The sequence below is a fragment of the Pogoniulus pusillus genome, chromosome Z, assembly GCF_015220805.1.
Source record: "Pogoniulus pusillus isolate bPogPus1 chromosome Z, bPogPus1.pri, whole genome shotgun sequence".
Classification (NCBI taxonomy): Eukaryota; Metazoa; Chordata; class Aves; order Piciformes; family Lybiidae; genus Pogoniulus; species Pogoniulus pusillus.
The window spans coordinates 63,030,571-63,049,886 of NC_087309.1; the positions used below are offsets into that span (position 1 = coordinate 63,030,571).

At 40.9% G+C, this 19,316-nt stretch overlaps 1 protein-coding gene across 1 annotated transcript in view; it reads left to right on the top strand.

Annotated features, from left to right (window-relative positions):
- The window catches only part of CCDC171 (coiled-coil domain containing 171), a 201,129-nt gene that overhangs the window by 15,524 nt on the left and 166,289 nt on the right, over positions 1-19,316 (top strand). The window contains exon 7 of the mRNA XM_064176335.1: positions 4,997-5,143. Coding sequence (XP_064032405.1) covers positions 4,997-5,143 — 147 coding nt within the window. The remainder of the gene's footprint in view (positions 1-4,996; positions 5,144-19,316) is intronic.

Consider the following 19,316-nt stretch of genomic DNA (forward strand, 5'->3'; position numbering starts at 1 on the left):
CTGCATGCTGAGCATCACTGAGAGGAACTTGATAGGCATGGGCCAGACCCCAGCATGTCAATGTGATTAGTATCTCTTGGGAATTTCTGGACTGACAGCATCCTATTTCCAAACATAGTACTAGCTTATCAAGACTTTGCTCTTGCTCAGGGGTGAAATTCCAAGGCACCGAAGATGACTGCTGGCCTAGGCAATAGCTCATGTTCTCCCACATACCCTGCCACTCATAATTATCCAACCTCATGGCTGGTCTCCAAATGGTGTTCTTGGAAGAAATTTGTGATACTATGATCTAGACCAGGCACACATTTAAGAGATGCTAACAGAAGCAATCTGGTGTTCATGTCCCAGGGATATTTGAAACCCTCAAAGGGTGGATAAATGTTCTCTTATGTTCAGTTCATCAGTTGGGTGAGATTATTGATAAATGATGACACTGCATAACACTGCATACAAAACCTGGCCTAACCAAAAAAAGGATGAAATAATCTGCAATAATCAGACATGCCATTTCCCCAGGATGTTGAGAAAAAAATGCCATAAAGGTTACTATAGGGAATACAAGTACATAAAAAGCATGACAGCTTATGTAATACAGCGGGTGTGGAGGAGGGCAAGGGCCAGCAGGGAGAATTTTTAATAGAGATAAGGACAATTTACTACTCTGTTGCAGGGATATCATATTACACTAAAGAAAACAGAGCAGAGATAACAGTGGGATGAAACCCCAGATGGGAAACACCCATGAAACCCACTAAATCAAAATCAGAAAACAAGGGCTGAGCCTCAGCCCGGAAACTGGGGAAGAAACATGAAAAAGCCTGGAACAGGAAACTTTACAAACTCCAGAGTATATTACGAGTCCCACAAACACTGGCCAACACGTTTCCTGTCGTGCTTTCAGCATGGCTCAGTATGGTGTAGCATATGTGGTCCAGCCTTTTCTGTGGCTCTGCACCTGTCCATTTTCCTCACTTCTGGGGCTGGTCAGCCTAAACCAATACACCATGCCCCAACCCCACAAAAAAAAAAAAGTCCCAAAGAATAATGAGAGTTGTTTGGCAGGACCCTAAGGTCCTCACACTAACAGAAACATGATTCAGTTTCATTCAGAGCTGATGCTTGAAGAAGTACAGTTAGGTACAGACTGTGAAGAGACCTGTTTTTAGATACTGCATTCTTTTTTTGACTAGCTGGGTAAAGCAGACTAAGACTGGAGCTTTGGCTCTGAGTTCTGGCTAACAGTAGGCTGACTCAGGTGGAGAAGGTTTTAGAATGATCTTCTGTATAGTGTTGTGCAGAAGCCACATTAAGTGAGTTTAATACTGTACAAAAAGCTCAGTTTTGGAGAGATACACTCTCAAGTGATGTCTTGCCTCAGATCAAAAGAAGCAGTGGATTGGTTGGGACCTTGTGCTCTCTGTCAGGGAATGTATTTTCAGTCGTAAAGTTGATCTGCTGTGGCAAGTGTTTGGTAGGTGAATGCATTAAAGCTGGAAAACTGTTTGCTCTTAATGTAAACATGGTTCACTACTAGGTGTCAGCTACTAACCTGCTTTCACTGTAGAAATATTCTGTTTTCCTGCTTTGCTTTTGTAGCTGTTACTCTGCCCGTTGCCCTAGTTATAAGCTTTAAGTATACTTAAAAAAATCCATCAAATTAAAAATGCATAAATAAATGCTAAAGATGGACTTGATTGCTTTAGTTGTTGCTTGAAAACTTAGCTGATTTAAACTTGGCAGATAAATGTCAGAAGGGTCTGTGCTTATACATTACGACTTCTGTTGCAGTCCAGTCTTTAGTGTTATGTATTTTCAGACCTATTTGAAAAACTGTTATAGTTACTCTGGGTTATAAAATTAAAGCCAGATGAAATTCATTTTAATTTTGGTCTTACTGTCTACATAGACATGAGATTTGAAGCATATATGTAAATCCTGGTTGGAAAAGCTGCACTTCATATACCTGAAGTGTAATTCTGAAATTGGCTATGAAAATGCTGAGGTAGGCATGGAAATGGAGTCAGCTTAATCTCTTGAAATGAATCTGTGGAATATGGAGGGAAAATAACCTTCTGCTTTATAACAGGTTTGTAGCGTCCTCTATTAGGTATGCTTAGCATGCCGCCCACTTTGTAGTAAGAGGCATTTGAGTTCAACACTAAGTGCAAGAGCATCACCTTGTGGTTAGCCAGGGTGTAGTAGTCTTTCACAGAGGCATTCAGTTTCAACTTGGGCTGGTTGTGAAATAATTTTCTTTATACTTAAAATTCTGAAAACATAGCAGTGTTTTTTCTAAGCAGACATAGATAGTATGTTTATACAAGTACATCTGTGTATCATCTGTGTGTATCTCTGTGTGTGTATATATGTAGTTAAATCATAAAATCGTTTAGGCTGGAAGTGGCCTCAAAGGTCATCTAGTTCCAACCCCCTGCCATAGGCAGAGACACCTCCCACTAGAACAGGTTGCTCAAGGCTTCATTCAACCTGGCCTTGAACACCTCCAGGGAGGGAGCATCCACAGCATCCCTGGGCAACCTGTGCCAGTGTCTCGCCACTCTCGCTGTAAAGGACTTCTTCCTAACATCTAGTTTATGTCTTCCCCCTGCCAGGGGGGGATACTAACTAACTAACCCGTTACTATTGCAGGACCTTGTAAGTATTCCTTCCCCAGCCTTCCTGTAGGCCCTCTTCAGATACTGACTATAAGGTCTCCCTGAAGCCCTCTCCTCTCCAGGCTGAAGACCCCTAACTCTCGTAGCCTGTCTTCATAGCAGAACTGCTGTAGCCCTCTGATCATCTTCATTGCCTTCTTTTGGACTCACTCCAACAGTTCAATGTCCTCCTTGTATTGGGGGCTCCAGAACTGTACTCCAGGTGACATCTGATGAGAGCAGAGTAAAGGGGGAGAATCACCTCCCTTGCCCTGCTGGCCACGCTTCTCTTGATGCAGCCCAGCATACGGTTGCTGTCTGGGTTGCATATGCACACTGCCAGCTCATATTGAGCTTTTCATCAACCCAGACCCCCAGGCCCTTTTCCTCAGAGCTGCTCTCCAGCCATTTGCCCCCATCCTGTATTTGTACTTGGGATTGTGCTGACCCAGGTGCAGGACCTTAGGCTTGGCCTCATTGAATTTCATGAGGTTGGCCTGGGCTCACCTCTCCAGCCTGTCCAAGTCCCTCTGGATGGATCCCTGCCCTCTAGCAAGTTGACTGCCACACAGCTTGGTGTCATCTGCAAACTTGCTGATGGTGCACTCAGTTCCTTTGTCTGTATCGCTGACAAAGATGTTCAACAGCACTGGTCCCAGCACTGACCCCTGAGGGAAGCTACTTGTCATTGGTCTCCAGGTGGACAATGTGCTGTTCATCACCACTCTGTGTGTGTAACCATCCAGCCAATTCCTTATCCAGCAGTGCTCCACCCATCGAGTCCATGTTTTTCCAGTTTGGTGACTAGAATACCACATCGGACCGAGTCAAATGCCTTACTCTGGTCTAGGTAGATGATGTCAGTTGTCCTTCCCTTCTTCACTGTTGCTTTGACTTTATAGTGAAGTATGTTTCTCTCTGAATCTTCTGAGTGTAGATGACTTCTGGGACAGTCTAGTGCATTTTTATGCTAAGTCTGAAGAGTTTGGAGGCTTCTTTAAAATTCTAAAATTCTCAAGGCAAGAAAGCTCTGCATTGGCATGATAATCCAGGCCAAGTGAGAGCATTAGTTTATCTTTAGTCTGTATCCAAGTATCATGTTTTTGCAACATTTTGATTAACTGATGTTCCTATTTTTTTGTTCACATCTGTTTCATGTGCATGCTCCTTGTTACCTTTTCAGAGAATGCAAAAAAAAAAAAAAAAAAAGGTGCCACAGGTGTGCATGAAAGAAGAGAGAAAATAAACTCACTTTTTTCAATTACTAATTGGTGACACTTAGCTCTATAAAAGAGTCATGATTCTCTTACTGTCATGTTTGAGTAGCCAAAATTTTCTACCTTCAGTTTGGGGGAACTTAATAAAATTAGTTCTCCAAATTCCAGAAAAGACTTGTATTTCTTCAGTCTTCATGTGTAAACATGGTTTTGTCAGACTTAAATCTTTCACAGGATCATTCGAAGTGAATAATTCATTTTCTCCTTCTCCTTGCTCAGCAGATGCCTTACAATTACTAATTTCTAGAAAGAAGATTATGGAATATAAAATAATATCAGGATTTGCAGACTGACTGGTTTATTTTCACAAAATGTCTTTTGCCATGATGCTGAGCTGGAGTAAATGAATGGGAGGACTTAACTTTCCTCTAAGCCTGGTGCGGTGTGAATGTGGATTTTTGTACCAGTGACTCCACAGAGCTGCTGAGTCCAGTAGAATTAGTAATTATCCAAGTCTGTACCTTGGTTTGGCTTCAACAGAAACTGAAGTAGGGGACAGCTTTGTTATTTTATTCTACTGAGAGCTTCATAGTTCATGTAGGTAATTTAAAAAAGCAATTGGGTTTCTACATAGAAGAAAGTCTTTCTCAGAATAGCAGAAATTAAGATTGTTTTAGTCTACAGAAGTAACTATTTTTGAAAATGTCTGATTTGATTTCAAATTTGAGCAATTAGAAGCAAACCAAAATAGAATTTCTGTCTCTGTGTGTCATTTTGTCCAATGCACTGAGCTGTTTCCCTTTTCATCATTGTCCTTGAGCTGGGAGACTGAAGAGACTGGAAGAGCAGCCTTGTAGTCTGTAGACAGAGTACAAGATTTCTTGTGGGAAGCTGCCTCTGATCTTAGTATTACTGTAAAAGGGCACTTTCATACTGAGTTTTTGAACCAAACACATGAATAAGAGAGCTCTTGAATAAATGGTTTTGTTGACATGTGCTAACATGTTAGGTTTTAGTAATCTGTTCTAAAATGGTCTCCATTCAGAAGTTATTCCTCTTTTGAACTCTTTGCTATAACACTTAATAAAAGTGTCTCCTAATGTCTGTTTCTTTCTTTCCTAGGAGCAGAGTAATGCACTGCAAAATGTACAGAAGAAAATGAAAGATGTGGAGGTGGAACATAGCAGGTGTACAGAGCTGCTGAGGAACCAGGCCAATGAACTTGAATACAGTGCTGAACGAGAGAGCCAACTTAAAAAAGAGCTTGAAGTAAGGTTTTGTGACTATTAGTATTAGTTTCAACAAGCGGTGACACTCTGAGCAGTTTCATTCTTGAGAGATGGAGTCTCCCAATTAGGCTGTGATTTTGTGTGCTGGATTAACAAAATTTTAATCATCTATTTTGTATAAAAGGCTGAACTGGCAAATACCACTTACACCATGTGCCTCACTCGAGATGGGAAGAGGTTTATGTAAGCAAGGAAATGAGACTAACTTTAGTTTAGAAAATTGATACATATTCCCTAGGCTCTTAATTTTGTAGAATCATAGAGCACCAAGACTGGAAGGGACTTCAAGGATCATCTGGTCAAACCTTTCTGAGGTAAAGCATGGTCTGGATAAGATGACTTAACACTAGCTGAATCTTAAAGGTGCCTAGTGTTGGGCAACCCCCCACTTCATAAGGAAATTGTGCTAATGGAGGATTGTTCTTCTGAAATATTTTTCTTGTGTCCAAATGCAATGTCCCCAGGACTAACTTGTACTTATTTCCCCATATCTTTTCCATTGGATTCTTTGTAGAAAGAGTCTCCATCTCCTATGTAGCTTCCCTTTAAATGCTAGAATATGGTGACAAGGTCTCCTCTAAGCCCTCTTTTCTCAAGGCTGAAGAAATGACATTCTCTCAGCCTTTCTGCACGTGGCACACTTCTTGGTCCTTTGATCACCTTTCTAGCCCTTCTCTGTACCCTCTCTAGCTCATCCATAGCGGCAACCAGAACTGAGCACCATATTCCAGATGTGGCATGACAAGCACTGAGCAAACTGGGATGACTTATTTGTATCTGCTAGTGATCGTAGAATAACAGAATGTATCTGGTTGGAGAAAATTTTGAAGATCATCTAATCCAACCTTCAACCCAATACAGAAGGGTCAACACTAACCCATATCCCTAATCCAGGTCTACATGCCGTGTGAACACCACTAGGGGTGGTGACTTCAGCACTGCCCTGGGCAGCCCATTCCAATGTTTGATAACCTTTTCAATTAATAAATATTTTCTGATAGCCAACCTAAACCTCTTCTGGCACATAACCATTTCCTTCAGCCCTGGCATTTGTCATCAAGATGAAGCTGGCCCCCTCCTTACTCCAACCTCCCCTCAGGTAGTTGTAGGGAGCAATAAGGCCTCCTCTGAGCCTCCTCTCCTCTAGACTAAACAACTCCAGGTCCCTAGACGCTTCTTGTAGGTCATGTGTTCCAGGCCTTTCACAAACCATGTTGCCCTTCTCTGCACACTTTCCAGCACTTCACTGTACTTATAGTGAGGAGCTCAGAACTGAACACACTACTTGAGGTTTGGCCTTACCAGTTCTGAGTATAGGAAAATGATCACCTCCGTGTTCCTGCTGGCCACAGTGTTTCTAATACAAGCCAGAATGCTATTGGCTTTTTTTGCCATCTGGGCACACTGCTGACTCATGTTCAGTCAAATATCAATACCCTCAGGACCTTTTCCAAGTTGCAGCTTTACAAATACACATTCCCAAGTCTGTCACTTTACCATGGTGGTATTGTGACCCCAGTGCAGGACCTGGCACTTGGCCGTGTTGGACTTCATACAGTTAGCCTTAGCCTATCAATCTAACATGTCCAGATCTCGTTGTAAAGCTTTCCTACCCTCTAGCAGATTAACACAGCCACTCAGCTTGGTGTTGACTGCTTACTCACTGAGAGTTCACTCAATCCTCCAATCCAGATCATTAATAAAGATATCAAAGAGGAAAGGCCCCAGTACTGAACCCTGGGGGTCACCACTAGTGATTGGGCTCCAGCCTGATTTAACTCCATTTGCCACTACTCTTTGAGCCTGGCCACCTAGCCATATTTTTATCCTGTGCAGAGGACACTTAGACAAGTCTTGTGCCAGGAGTTTCTGAAGGGTGATGCTGTGGGAGACAATGTCACAGGCTTTACTAAAGTCCAGGTAGACAATATCCATGGCACTTCCCTTATCCGCTAGGCAGGTCACCTTATTGTAGCAGATCAGATTAATCAGACAGGACCTGCCTTTCATAAACCCATGCTGACTGAGCCTGATCGCCTGATTGTCTTGTGTGTACCATGTGGTGGCCTGCTTGTGTGTACCAGTATGACCTACTTCATAACCTTTCCTGGCACTGAGAACAGACTGACAGGCCTGTTGCTCCCTGGATCATCCTTTTGGCCCTTCTTGTAGGTTGGTGTCACATTGGCAAGCTTCTGTTCAACTGGGACCTCTCTGGTTAGCCAGGTTGTTCATGCAACCCAGCATCCTGTGTCTTTCTTTGCTTCTGCTGCCTATTGTCTACTCATACAGAGCTTGTTGTCCACCAGAACCTCCAGATCCTTTTCACAGAGCAGCTCCCCACCCAAATAGAACCCAGTCTATGCTCGTCTTGGAAGGCTGATAGGCCTATGAGATGTCCTGGCTTGCCCCACCCTTCTGCTGATGGGGGAAGCAGGGGCAGGAGGAAAACAAAGGCTTGGGCCATTATGTCTCCTCCCAAAGTGATAAACAGGTACCCACAGGTGCTTAGGTACTTGTTAGTGGCTTGCCCAAACAGGGATAAGCAAGCCCTGGTTTCATCTAATATGGTCAGTTTTGCAAAAGCCATTTTGATTGGTAAATCTGTGGCCAAAGGAGCCATTGCACTTGGGCAAACAATATAAATTGAGCTAAATTGCAAGCAGTTGAGCTGCTTCTGCCTTGCTGCCTCTGCCTCACGGAGCTGCTTCTACCTCACTTCTCTGCCTCAGTGTGTGCTGCTCTGCCCTACATTCTGCTCTACTCTGCCTCACTGCTCTTGGACAATGTGTTCTGCTCTGCTTCAGACCAGCTTAGTCCTGATGTTCTGGTCTTGAACTACCTGGAAATTTAAGTGCCTCAGGTTTACCTGGAGAAGGCATTAAGTGTCTCGTGATGTGGTGAGAAGTGCCACTGACATTGTGCTCTCTGCACATCTGCAAGAGATCCTGCGTGCACTGCTGCAAACCTCCATGCCAAGAGGAACCAGATCAGGTCAGAGATTGTCTGCCTCTTTCCCAGCACCCTGCTAGAGCCTGGGAAGATCTAGAAGCCTCTCAACAGCTGTCAAGATGCCAAGCAGTTCCAACACTGCTGCAAAGGAGCCAGGGACTATCTTGAAATTTCTACTCCACCGCAGTGAAGACTTCCCTTAGTGCTCCAGGCTGCCTCTTTATAATGGGGGCAAAGCCATTTTGTGCCTAAACTTTTCAATTTTCTGATTTTCCTAAATTACTAAATTGCCTATAAGCATCCTTGTGAAGATTTCCCCAAATGAATTAGAACCCAAAATGAACTAATTTGTGTATAGTTGTGGGCAGGGCTTTCTGGAAATAAAAATAACTACATATTTTATAATCCCTGCCTCGTTAATTGCCACAACCAATTCAATGCTGCGTTCTTGGGTTGTGTCTTCCCAGTTATGAGACTTATCTTTGTCTTTTTTGAACTTCATATGGATCTTGTTAGCTCTCTCTTCCAGGCCTATCCTGGTCTTCCTGCAGGGCTGCTCTCCTTTCTGAAGCATTCACTTCCCCACTCAGTTTGGTGCCATCAACAGACTTCAGCAGGCTACACTTCATCCCATAATTCAGATCACTTGTGAAGACATTAAGCAGCTTTGGGTCTGGTGTTGAGCCCCGAGGTACCACGCTTGTGATGGGTTGCTCATATGAAAAAGTTCTGTTTTCTACCATGCTCTGAGTGTGGCCTGTCAGCCACTTCCCCAAGTGCTGCACTGACTTCTTGTTTGGATTGTAATTGGTCTATCTTCATATTTGCTTGGCTTAAGAATGGATTCTGAGAATTGATGAACTTGTGATGGAGAGGCTACAAGGCTGAGAAAGTCACTAGACATTCTGCTAAGTAGAGAGAACACCACACTGGAGTGGTGTTTGCATATATGAGTGGAGTAATGATGTTCCTGACTGAAATACTGCAGGTAGTTATACTTTGCCTGTCTGTTGACACATGTTGCTGAGAAGTCTCATGTCTTTAATGTCTTGTAAATGTGATACTTCTACTGAACTGCTAGTCCACTCCCAAGTTTCAACATTCTATTTGCCAACTCATAGGCTTTGTATTAACTATATTATCTCTGTATAGCCTGGACCAAGAGTTTCTTAGTAGAATATTTGCCACTGCGGAAAAAAGTAGTGACTGGGTGATACTTGATCTAAGTTTTCTACCTAAGAAATCTTTAAATATTTTTGGCAATGAATTTCAAAGAATTAGGTGCTTGCAGGAGTTTGCGAGCCCTTAAGGAAACAAGTGATACATGGTTTTCTGCTGTGTTTATTCTCTGTTATTTTTCCCTTAAAGGCAGAAGTGTTTAAAACATTGATTGCTAGGTAGGTAGAGCACTACATTAAAGATGAAGTACAAAAGAAGATTCCTAAAGGGAAGATCAAAGCTCATCAGCTAAAACCACTGACTTATTGACCAACAAGGCAGACTTTTTTGCCTTCAAAGAGATCTATTGGCTCTTATTGGCCTAAGCAGAATTACTTTCAGTTGGAAAGTGCTCCTTACTGGTAAGTTCCAATAGCTGTTTTAAAACCAAACATTTTTGCTTCTAAGTGCTTGAACAAAATATTTTTTTGGTGACTTTTAATATATTAGCACCAGAATAATTAGCTAAAAGGAGGAGGAGCAAGAGAGCAAATTATCTTTCTAAATACTTTGAGTGGGTGTAAGCTTGTGAAAGAGACACTCAGTTCCTTGAAAATGTGTGCCCTGGAAATGGTTTTATCAGGGAATGCTACCTGGTAAACACACTGAGCTAAGGTATTTTAATTGCTGCTTAATTTTTATGAAATTATTTTAACTTAGTAAATCTCTTAAAATTGTTGTAAGAAAATAGCATACTTAGACTGTCTTGTGGTACTTGTAAGTATAGCTATTTAAGTAGTGATTAAGGAAGATAAGTGGTGAAACCCCATGTTAAAAAATATAATCAAATTAACACCATCAAATTATTAATAATTAATGCTGAATTACAAGTCTAAGTTAGATTGCAGTGCACATGCTTTATCTGAATGTCCTACAGTACTCAATTATTCTATATTTGAAGTCAAAGATTGATTAAACAATGATCATCTCTGAAAAAAAGCTTTATTCTGTAAGCAGCAAAAGTAGATATTTTAAGTTTTCTATGTTGATTGCTGTAGACAGTATCGATTACTGTAGACTTCAAACTGGGTGGTGGACTCAGACTTTAGAGTTTGTGAGGACAGTATCATCTGTTCTTACAAGGTACCCATACTCTGTGTCACTGTTTGTGGAGCAAAATTTGTTGTGCTTTTTCTGTGGTCATGAAAAGCTGTAGGCATTCTGAATTTCAAAATGCAGGTTAATAAAATTTATTTGAAGTTGTTCTCACCCATAATTCTCTTTCAGAAAAATTATATATGGAAGAAAAGTTTAGTATTAATACAGTTTGAAATCAAACTGCAATCTTTCTTTATTTACAATTTTGTCATTCCTCTTCCTCTGGAGCCTTCTGGAACTCAATCAGATGGACAAGATTTTCCTCACTCCTGTAACTCAGTTATTGGAACTTTAGTCATGGAGAATATAAGGGAAACAAATAGGGGAGTGTTTGAGGACAGACTTGTTCCATAAAGCAAGGAAAATGAGCCCAGTTTTCCAATGGTGTTTAAAAGGAAGGAGCATGTGCCCTTTCAGTAGGGCACACTTGCATTCTCAAATAGAAAGAAGTGCCTCTGTGAATCCTGGTAATTTGTTGGGATTTAATATATTGCTGTCAGTAGAGTTTTTTCCTGTGTGCTGTACTGCTGGCTTACAAGCGTGCTAGCTTCTGTGGATCACATTCTTAGGTGCCAAACTCTTCACATATGTGTGGAAAATATGTTCAAGAAGAGCACTAAGCCTGGGCAGAACTTTTCACTGTGTGCCAATGTGCCAGAGTCTCCTTGTGTTTTTCAGCCCATCTGATACTAATTTTGCATGTTTCTGTTGTGTTCTAGGTGTCTTTAAAAACTCCTTAGTGTATGTGAATGAATATTACCCATGTTAGAAAAATGATTATGAGGTTTTGATAACCAACTGTGTACTTTCAGCTGTGGTTAAATACAATTCTTATTTGCATGTGATTTCAGTATTTTGTATGGATTTCTAATCAGATATAGAAACTTCAAAGTAGTACATTCCAGAAAGAATGGTCTACATTTTATTATGAAGTAGTCTTATTTCTTCATTTCTTGATATCTTATTTCTTAATCTCTTATTTATTAATCTTTTCTTCATGGAATTTTAAAATGTGGTTTTTCTGGGAAGATGGACGTAGGAGATGTCCTGTTTCAGTTTGCTAATGCACATTTGCTTAGATAAATGTGTACTTTAATTGTTGATAATGTCAGCAAACCCTAGGTAATTTGTGTGAATAATGTAATTCTAATTAAATGGCCATTTTATAATCTTTTTCTTACATTCTGCATCTTGATATGCAGTAAAGATTCTTTTTGGAGTTCAATAAAGCTGTTCTTTTACTACCCTCTGCTGGACGTAAGGGAGAAATCCATGGGAAAATATTAGTTTCATTAATTAAAGGAAATGATAAATATAGAATACTAGAATACTTTCTCTCTTGTATAATGAATCGTAGAATCAAGCGGATTGGAAGAGGCCTCCAAGATCATCCAATCCAACCCAGCCCTGTCCAGTGAACTACACCGTGGCACTAAGTGCCTCATCCAGTCTTTTCTTGAAGACCTCCAGGGATGGCAACTCCACCACTTCCCTGGGCAGCCCATTCCAATGGGAAATCACTCTCTCTGTCAAGAACTTCCTCTTAACATCCAGCCTATACCTCCTCCCACTCTACTTGAGACTGTCCCTTTGTTCTGTTGGTGGTTGCCTGGGAGAAGACACCGACTCCCACCTGGCTACAATCTCCCTTCAGGTACTTGTAGACAGCAATGAGGTCCCCCCTGAGTCTCCTCTTCTCCAGGCTAAACAACCCCAGCTCCCGCAGCCTCTCCTCAGAGGCTTTGTGTCCCAGGCCTCTCACCATCTTCATTGCCCTTCTCTGAACACATTCCAGCACCTCAACATCTCTCTTGAATTGAGGGGCCCAGAACTGGACACAGGACTCAAGGTGTGGCCTGGCCAGTGTTGAGTACAAGGGAAGAATAACCTCCCTTGTCCTACTGGCCACACTGTTCTTGATGCAGGCCAGGATGCCATTGGCTCTCTTGGCCACCTGTGCCCACTGCTGCCTCATCTTCAGCTACTATCTACCAGTACCCCCCCAGGTCCCTTTCCTCCTGGCTGCTCTCCAGCCACTCTGTCCCCAGCTTGTAGCTCTACTTGGGGTTGTTGTGGCCAAAGTGTAGAACCCTGCACTTGGCCTTGTTAAATCTCATCCGTGTGAGAAATTAAATCAAATAGACCGTATTGTAAAGAAAGGAAGATTGGAAAAGTACATCCTTCTCTCTTTTTAATTATTTTAAAAATTAGTCTGTTTTTATCTTTCAGTCATTCAGAATGCGTCCTAAAAGAGGACATCTCTAGTTTCCAAAATTAGAAACGAAAAGAAAGAATAACTGCAGTTTTTGTAGACTTTTCACTTTAAATACAATGGTCAGTACAGTGTCTAACCTGCTAGCTTTCCAGTCTGCAGTGATACCAGTGTGGTGTACCATTGCATGCTTCTTAAGTGAAACACATTCTGTACCAGGAGAATTTAGACTTGGAATTGTATTATCATTCTGTCTCTGCAGTGTAAAATTCAGTAGTCAAACGAATTCTTGGTGTGTTTGTATTGAACTCATCAAGACACTACTATTCACGATCACCAGTTTCCTGGAAACAGTGTCTTTTAGCCTTTCACTCCAGTGCTCTGGAAAGTTGGTTTTCTGGGAAATACAGAGCAATTTGTATATAGAAACAGGATTTCTTGTGATGTGTCTAGCCATGGAAAAATTGGGTGGGAAAGCTATTTGAGAAAAAAAAAGAGGAAAAGTGACAGTCATTAGTTCATCAATTTAAAAGTTTAACTTCGCAGAACTGCATTGCTTTCTGTTTGTTTTATGTGTTTTGACACTGCCGATTCATAATAAGCTGGAGCTTGAGGTCTCTGAAATGTTTTGAGCTTTTCTCACAGGGCCTGAGATAGGTCTTATAACTCGGCCTGTTTCTTTCCTGACACTATGTTGCTGTGTTTCTAAAACTTTCTTCCTATCTAAAGACCATACCCTTAGTTTCAAGGTTGCATTCTCAGTTCCATAGCCTGTGAAATACGCTGACTTACTTACGTCCTGCTAGATGTGTCAACACCCAAAACCCACAGGTCTGCTTTTTTTAATATTTATTAATTAATTTTAAAGAATCATAGACTTGTTAAGGTTGGAAAAGACTTCTAAGATCATCAAGTCCAACAGTCAACCCAACAGCACCATGTCCGAGTGCTGTTTCTACACATATTTTTGGCACCACCAGAGATGGTGACTTAACCACAGTCCCACTCAATTTGGTGTCGTGTACAAACTTACCCAGGGTGCACTCTATCCTGCATCTCAATCATTGATAGGGATGTCAAGACTGGCCCCAGAACTGAGCCCTGAGGAGCACCGCATATCACTGACTCCCAGTTCTGTTCACCAGTGCTCTCTGGGCTTGGTTGTCCAGCCAGTTTTCAACCTGGTGAAGATTTCACCATGAATTGCAGTGTTAGTTACAGTTCTCATAGTAAAGACTTGGAAAAGCTTCATCAACGTGAGAGGGGGTGCATTCCTCAGCTGGTTAGCAGTGGTTAAGCTTCGATTTACTTTTTGTCTTCTGGGACTACAAACTTCCTGATGGCTTACTCCTACTTATTCCTCTGCTTTCTTGTGTTTCCACAGTGAACAATTGTCATCTAGGAATTCTAGCTACTGTGATTGTGTTGTATATCCTCTTAGCACTGCAATTTTTGTAATGGTGGCTCCAAATTTCCATGTTCCATGTTTTCTCTGGTGGCAAGCTTACTGGCATAGTGAAACTTAATCACTGAGAGGAGTTTCTTTATCGTCTGCTATGTCATCATATTATTCAAGCCCGTTTGAAGGGTGATCATTCTTGCATCAGTATTGTTTGAATACTGTCTTTTGGAGCTCTCTCCAGGGGGCAGTAACAAGTCACATGTAAATCTTGCCAATGTGCATGTATAAAGTAACAGCAGCAGTTCAGGTACTGCTGTGGGGTTTGCCAGCTACTGACCATGTGAGATGAAAGGGACGTCTTTTTCCCCTGAAGGTACTGTAGAAAAGGAGGCCAGTTCAGGGGAGTTCGCTATTGGCAATTCAGTTGCAGAAGCAAAGAAACTGTATCTGTTTGGCAGTCCTAGCTGTTTTTACGTGTGGGTTGGGGTTTTTTTTGTGCTTTTTTTTTTTTGTTTGTTTGTTTTAAATCCTAAAGCTGAGTGCATGGCTTAGCTTGAAGACCCCAGCAGAGTAGTTTTCTTGTCCAGTATTATTCAGGGTAGCTGTGACACCTTTTTCAGTGAGCCCTGTTACTTTAGACTTTGTATATAGAAATGTTTATAGTGATGCTTGACCACGTTTCATCAGGCTCAAAGAACATTTACTAGTGGGTAAGAATTGTAGGTAGTGAAGTAACCGTACTTGCTAAAAGGTTATTTATTATCCAGACAGGAGATGGCTCCACTTTACCGTGATCAAGAGACATCAGCATTTCTAACACTAGGTGGAAGCGGTCAGCACATCTCTCAAAGATTTGTTTAGACTTGACCTCTTGATTTATGAGTCATAGATAAATCCTTTTAAGTAGGATGAAATAAGGTCTTAATGTGTATATGGAAGCACATAAACGGAGTGGGTGGATCATGATTGAGATATGAGGTACATATATGTCTTCACTTAAAACTTCGTCTTGGCTGAGCATTTCACATAGGGATGGGGTCTCAGTTGTGGGAAATGTAAGTATCTTGACAACTTATTAGTAAAATGAAACTGAAGAATCTTGTAGAAGTGGTCTAAATAGAGCAGAGAAGAGAAGAGAAAAAATACTTCAGTGATTGTAGCTGAAGATGGTGATGGTTGTTAAATGTACTTTTTCTTCCTGTTTTGTTTGTTGCTTCTCTGGTGAAGGGTATTTGATGTAAAAGCAAATATCAAATTTTTTTGACTGTTTCATTACACAAATGTAGGATACTGAATTCAGTGTTCACAAATACCGAAGTGTTTAGAGCAAGTGTGAGAAACTAAGAAAAGTGGAAGCCACAAAGGCAGGTTTAGGAAATAGTACTGCAAACTGTTAGAGTGCAGCAAATGTCTCCTGGAAACCACATTTGCATTGATCTGCAACAAGACTCTGTAAAAGGTGACTGAATGGTAAAATACTAGACTAAACATATGGCATGGTTGCCCACAAATTGTAAGGCTGGCATTGAAGTTTTCTTGTTAAGTTTTATTTGCTCTTTCTCAAAAGTCACAATTCTGTCTGTGATATAATGGAAACAGATCTCAGATCTCAGAAATTGACTCAGCTTGGATATTTAAGGAGACCTGGGGAATTCCATGAGTTTCTGTGCAGTATCTTAAGGTGTTTGCCTTCACAGATTGTGAAGGGCATATGGAAGTAATGGGGATTTTGCATCTGGGTTGGGGCAATCTCAAACACTGATATAGGCTGGGCAGTAACTGGCTGGAGAGCAGCCCTGAAGAAAAGGACTTGGGGTTGCCGGTAGGTAAGAGTATGATCTACTGGAGTGCGCTTGCAGCCAAAAAAGCCAACATATCCTGGGCTGCATGAAGAGAAGTGTGGTCAGCAGGTCGAGGGAGGTGATTCTCCTTCTCTACTGTGCTCTGGTGAGACCCCACCTTGAGTACTTCATTCAGTTCTAGAACCTCTATTACGGGAAAGATCTAAACATGCTGGATTGTGTCAGGAGAAGGGCCACAAGGACGATCAGAGGGTTGCAGTACCTCTCCTATGCTATGAGGACAGGCTGAGAGAATTGGGGTTGTTTGGAGAAGAGAAGGCTCTGAGGAGGCCCTATTGTGGCCTTCCAATATCTGAAAGGAAGCTAGTGAGGGACTTTTTCGGATGTTGGGTAGTGATAGGACTATGGAGAATGGTTCCAAGCTAGAGGAGGGTAGATTTAGATTAAACATTAGGCAGAAGTTCTTCAACACAAGCGTGGTGAGACACTGGAACAGGTTGCCCAGGGAGGTGGTGGAAGCCCCATCCCTGTTTTTTTTTTAAGGCCAGACTGGATGTGGCTTTGGGTGTGATCTAGTGGAAAGTCCCTTCTCATAGTAGGGGTGTTGGAACTAGATGATCCTGAAGTCCCTTCCAAATGACAATTCTGTGATTCTGTAGTAAGTGGCTGAATCTTGTGGATAACCAGGGTTTTCACTGTTGGGTAAGCAAATACTTTGCAGCCACTGGAAACCCCACTTTTTGGATCCATTCTTAAGACCAATCCTTGTGACTCAAATCCAATAAGAAGCTTTCCAAGCTAAGCCAGAAAGTATAATTATTTGGCTCACAATTTGAGAGGCACTTGTCTGGATGTCTGTGGCCTGCAACCTTTCTCTACAACTTGTTTCACACAGCTTCTTCTTTCCAGACAGATATTGTGTAATGTTTCAGACACATACAGTTCACTAGGTGACTCAAAGAGAATTACCTGTGCTAACTTGAATCTGGTACCAGTGTCTTTTTGTTTGTCAGACAGGAACGTGAAACTCTTTCCCTCATACTTCTCTTTTTGTAATTGTTTGTATGGTGTTACAGGTTAGACTCATCCCTGATATTTCCTTCTTTTCGTCACAGAGAGTGTAATGTATCATTTGCATTGGCAGAGAAGGCAATTTCTCACTGTGAAGGAAAATGCATATTAGTATCAGTAAAGCCTGTTTGAACCTTTGCTTACAAGATCGACAATGTTTCCTATATAGCAGGATTTTATTTTTGAGGCTGTGCTCTTCACAAATAAAACTTCAGACTTGGCTTGGAATCCAGGTGCAACTTGTGGCTGGCATGCAGTTAGGTAAGCAGTGATTCCAAGGTTATTTTCTTTAGAGTAGTCTAAGCAAAACAGTATTTCTTTATGTTTAATAACTCTGTATTGCTTAGTAAGGCTTATGTGCTAGTGGCTGGTTAGGCATGTCTCATGAAGTTTTTGTTTCTGCACTGTTCTCTCCCTGATTTTCTGGCATCTGACTTTATTTAAATTTGCTAGAGTCATGGTGAACTGTAAGCTGCAGCAATCAAATCATAGAAGCCAGGAAAAAGAATATTTGTTGTTCATCCACACACAGCATCTCTGTGACTTCTTCAGTTTACATATGTAATTTTTCAGAAAGCTATTTTAATCATCTGAGTCCCTTCTGAGTAAGACAGCCTCTTATATTGTCAAGATAAGATTAAGGTTTACCTGAGTACTCTTCTGAGACTTTGGAGGAGAACTTAGTTCGTTCTTCATCTGTGGCTTCTATCAATACAAGAAATTAGTGTCAGTTCCTGTCAGGTTCCTGGCAATGACTTGTCTTGAATAAAAAGACATTTTTTTCTTTCCCTAGGTCTTGTTTTTCTGAAGATCCAGAAAACTAATTTCAACAAGGTTTTAAAAATAAAAAATTGAAACAAACTACTGATAATGAGTCAGATCCTTAATGAATCAAATTCCAGTAGAAGCTGAGCTTTAAAAGCAGGGGAGTAGGGCACTGAGATTCCTAACATGGTGAAGAAATTTTCTCATGCCTTTATATGGAATATGATCTGTAAGGTGGTTCTTATCCATCAAACAGATACTTTGATTTCTGTTTTCTAATTTATTTTCCCTGTGAGTCCTGTAGTGAATCTCTTCAAATACTTGAATACTTTCTGCTGGATACCAGTTAGGTACATGTAGCTCTTTGCTGGTTGATGTCTAGGGTTCCTAACTCTTTTACACTAGACTAGACACATTGTCCAGCTTGCAGCTAGGAACCTGTTTATCGCATTCCAGAGATCGTCAGGAATGTCTGTAGTTCTTTTAGTGCTTCACCCTATATATATATATATATATTTATATATATGCTAATTGTACAAGATAATTATTCAGTGATTTGGACAAGTCAAGCAACTGAACCTTCTGCAAGTATGTGTTCAATTGCTCTTCAGAGAGCAAAAGTGATGTGTTTGCACTCCTTACAGGTATCTACTTTGTCCTGTTTCTTTCAGCTCATTTCTCAGGATTAAGACTGAAGTTTTTGAATTTCCAGAAGTTTGTGTTTCCTTTGGACTATGTCTAGTGTCTTTGCAGTTGGTGTCCATTGTGTTGCACAGAGAGTCCAACAGAGACAGAGTACTTTTAGAGAACTCTAAGAACAGCTGATATCTACATGCTTTGTTTGGGAGAATGCGATTACTCCAGTTTTTATTCTTGCAGATGCCCTCTCTGTCAAGTGATTATAGTCTCTCTGCTTTTATTTTTTGTCCTGAGACTTCTGAAATCTAACAGTTCTAGGGGTCTCTATCTGAGGTTAACCATTATGATAGTGTCACATCTCTTGTTTCAGCTGAAGGCAAATTCTACTTTGGACAGGTGCTTGGAAAGTAAAATAAGGCTTAGAAGTCAAATATAATACAGAGCTCGTGAATTTGTTGTGTTATGCCTAAAGGCTTTACTTGCAGAATCACTTTTTTTTTTCCTTTTTCCTTTTGAGTTTCATTGTCTGCTATGAGAATAAAAACTTGAACAAACCAGCTGAAAACAGAAAAGCATTTTTGTGCTTGACAGTATGCAGTAAAATATTCTCAGTGAAGTTTCTATGTCTTCATTTAGTCTTTTAAATTTACATTTACCACTCAATGTTGTGATAGGTACATTCTTCACTGTTCACTTTATTCTTCAGACTTAAAATAGAATTTTGTTAAGGTTGACTTACAGAATGTAATTAGAAAAGAAATGAACTGAACATAACTTATATTTATTGTTCGCTGACTACTTTTGCTAGCTTGGCTGTATTAATTTGTACAACCATCCTGGTGACAGATGTTGATCTGCTGGAGGATGCAAAGGAATCCTTCCAAACTGAAGCAGGAGGTAGTTTGTAAATTCTCTGTTAAGGACAAAGAGGAGTAGGAGCTGATGTTTGGAAGGAATAATAGTGCATCTAAACCAAGCTGTTTATGAGAGTAAT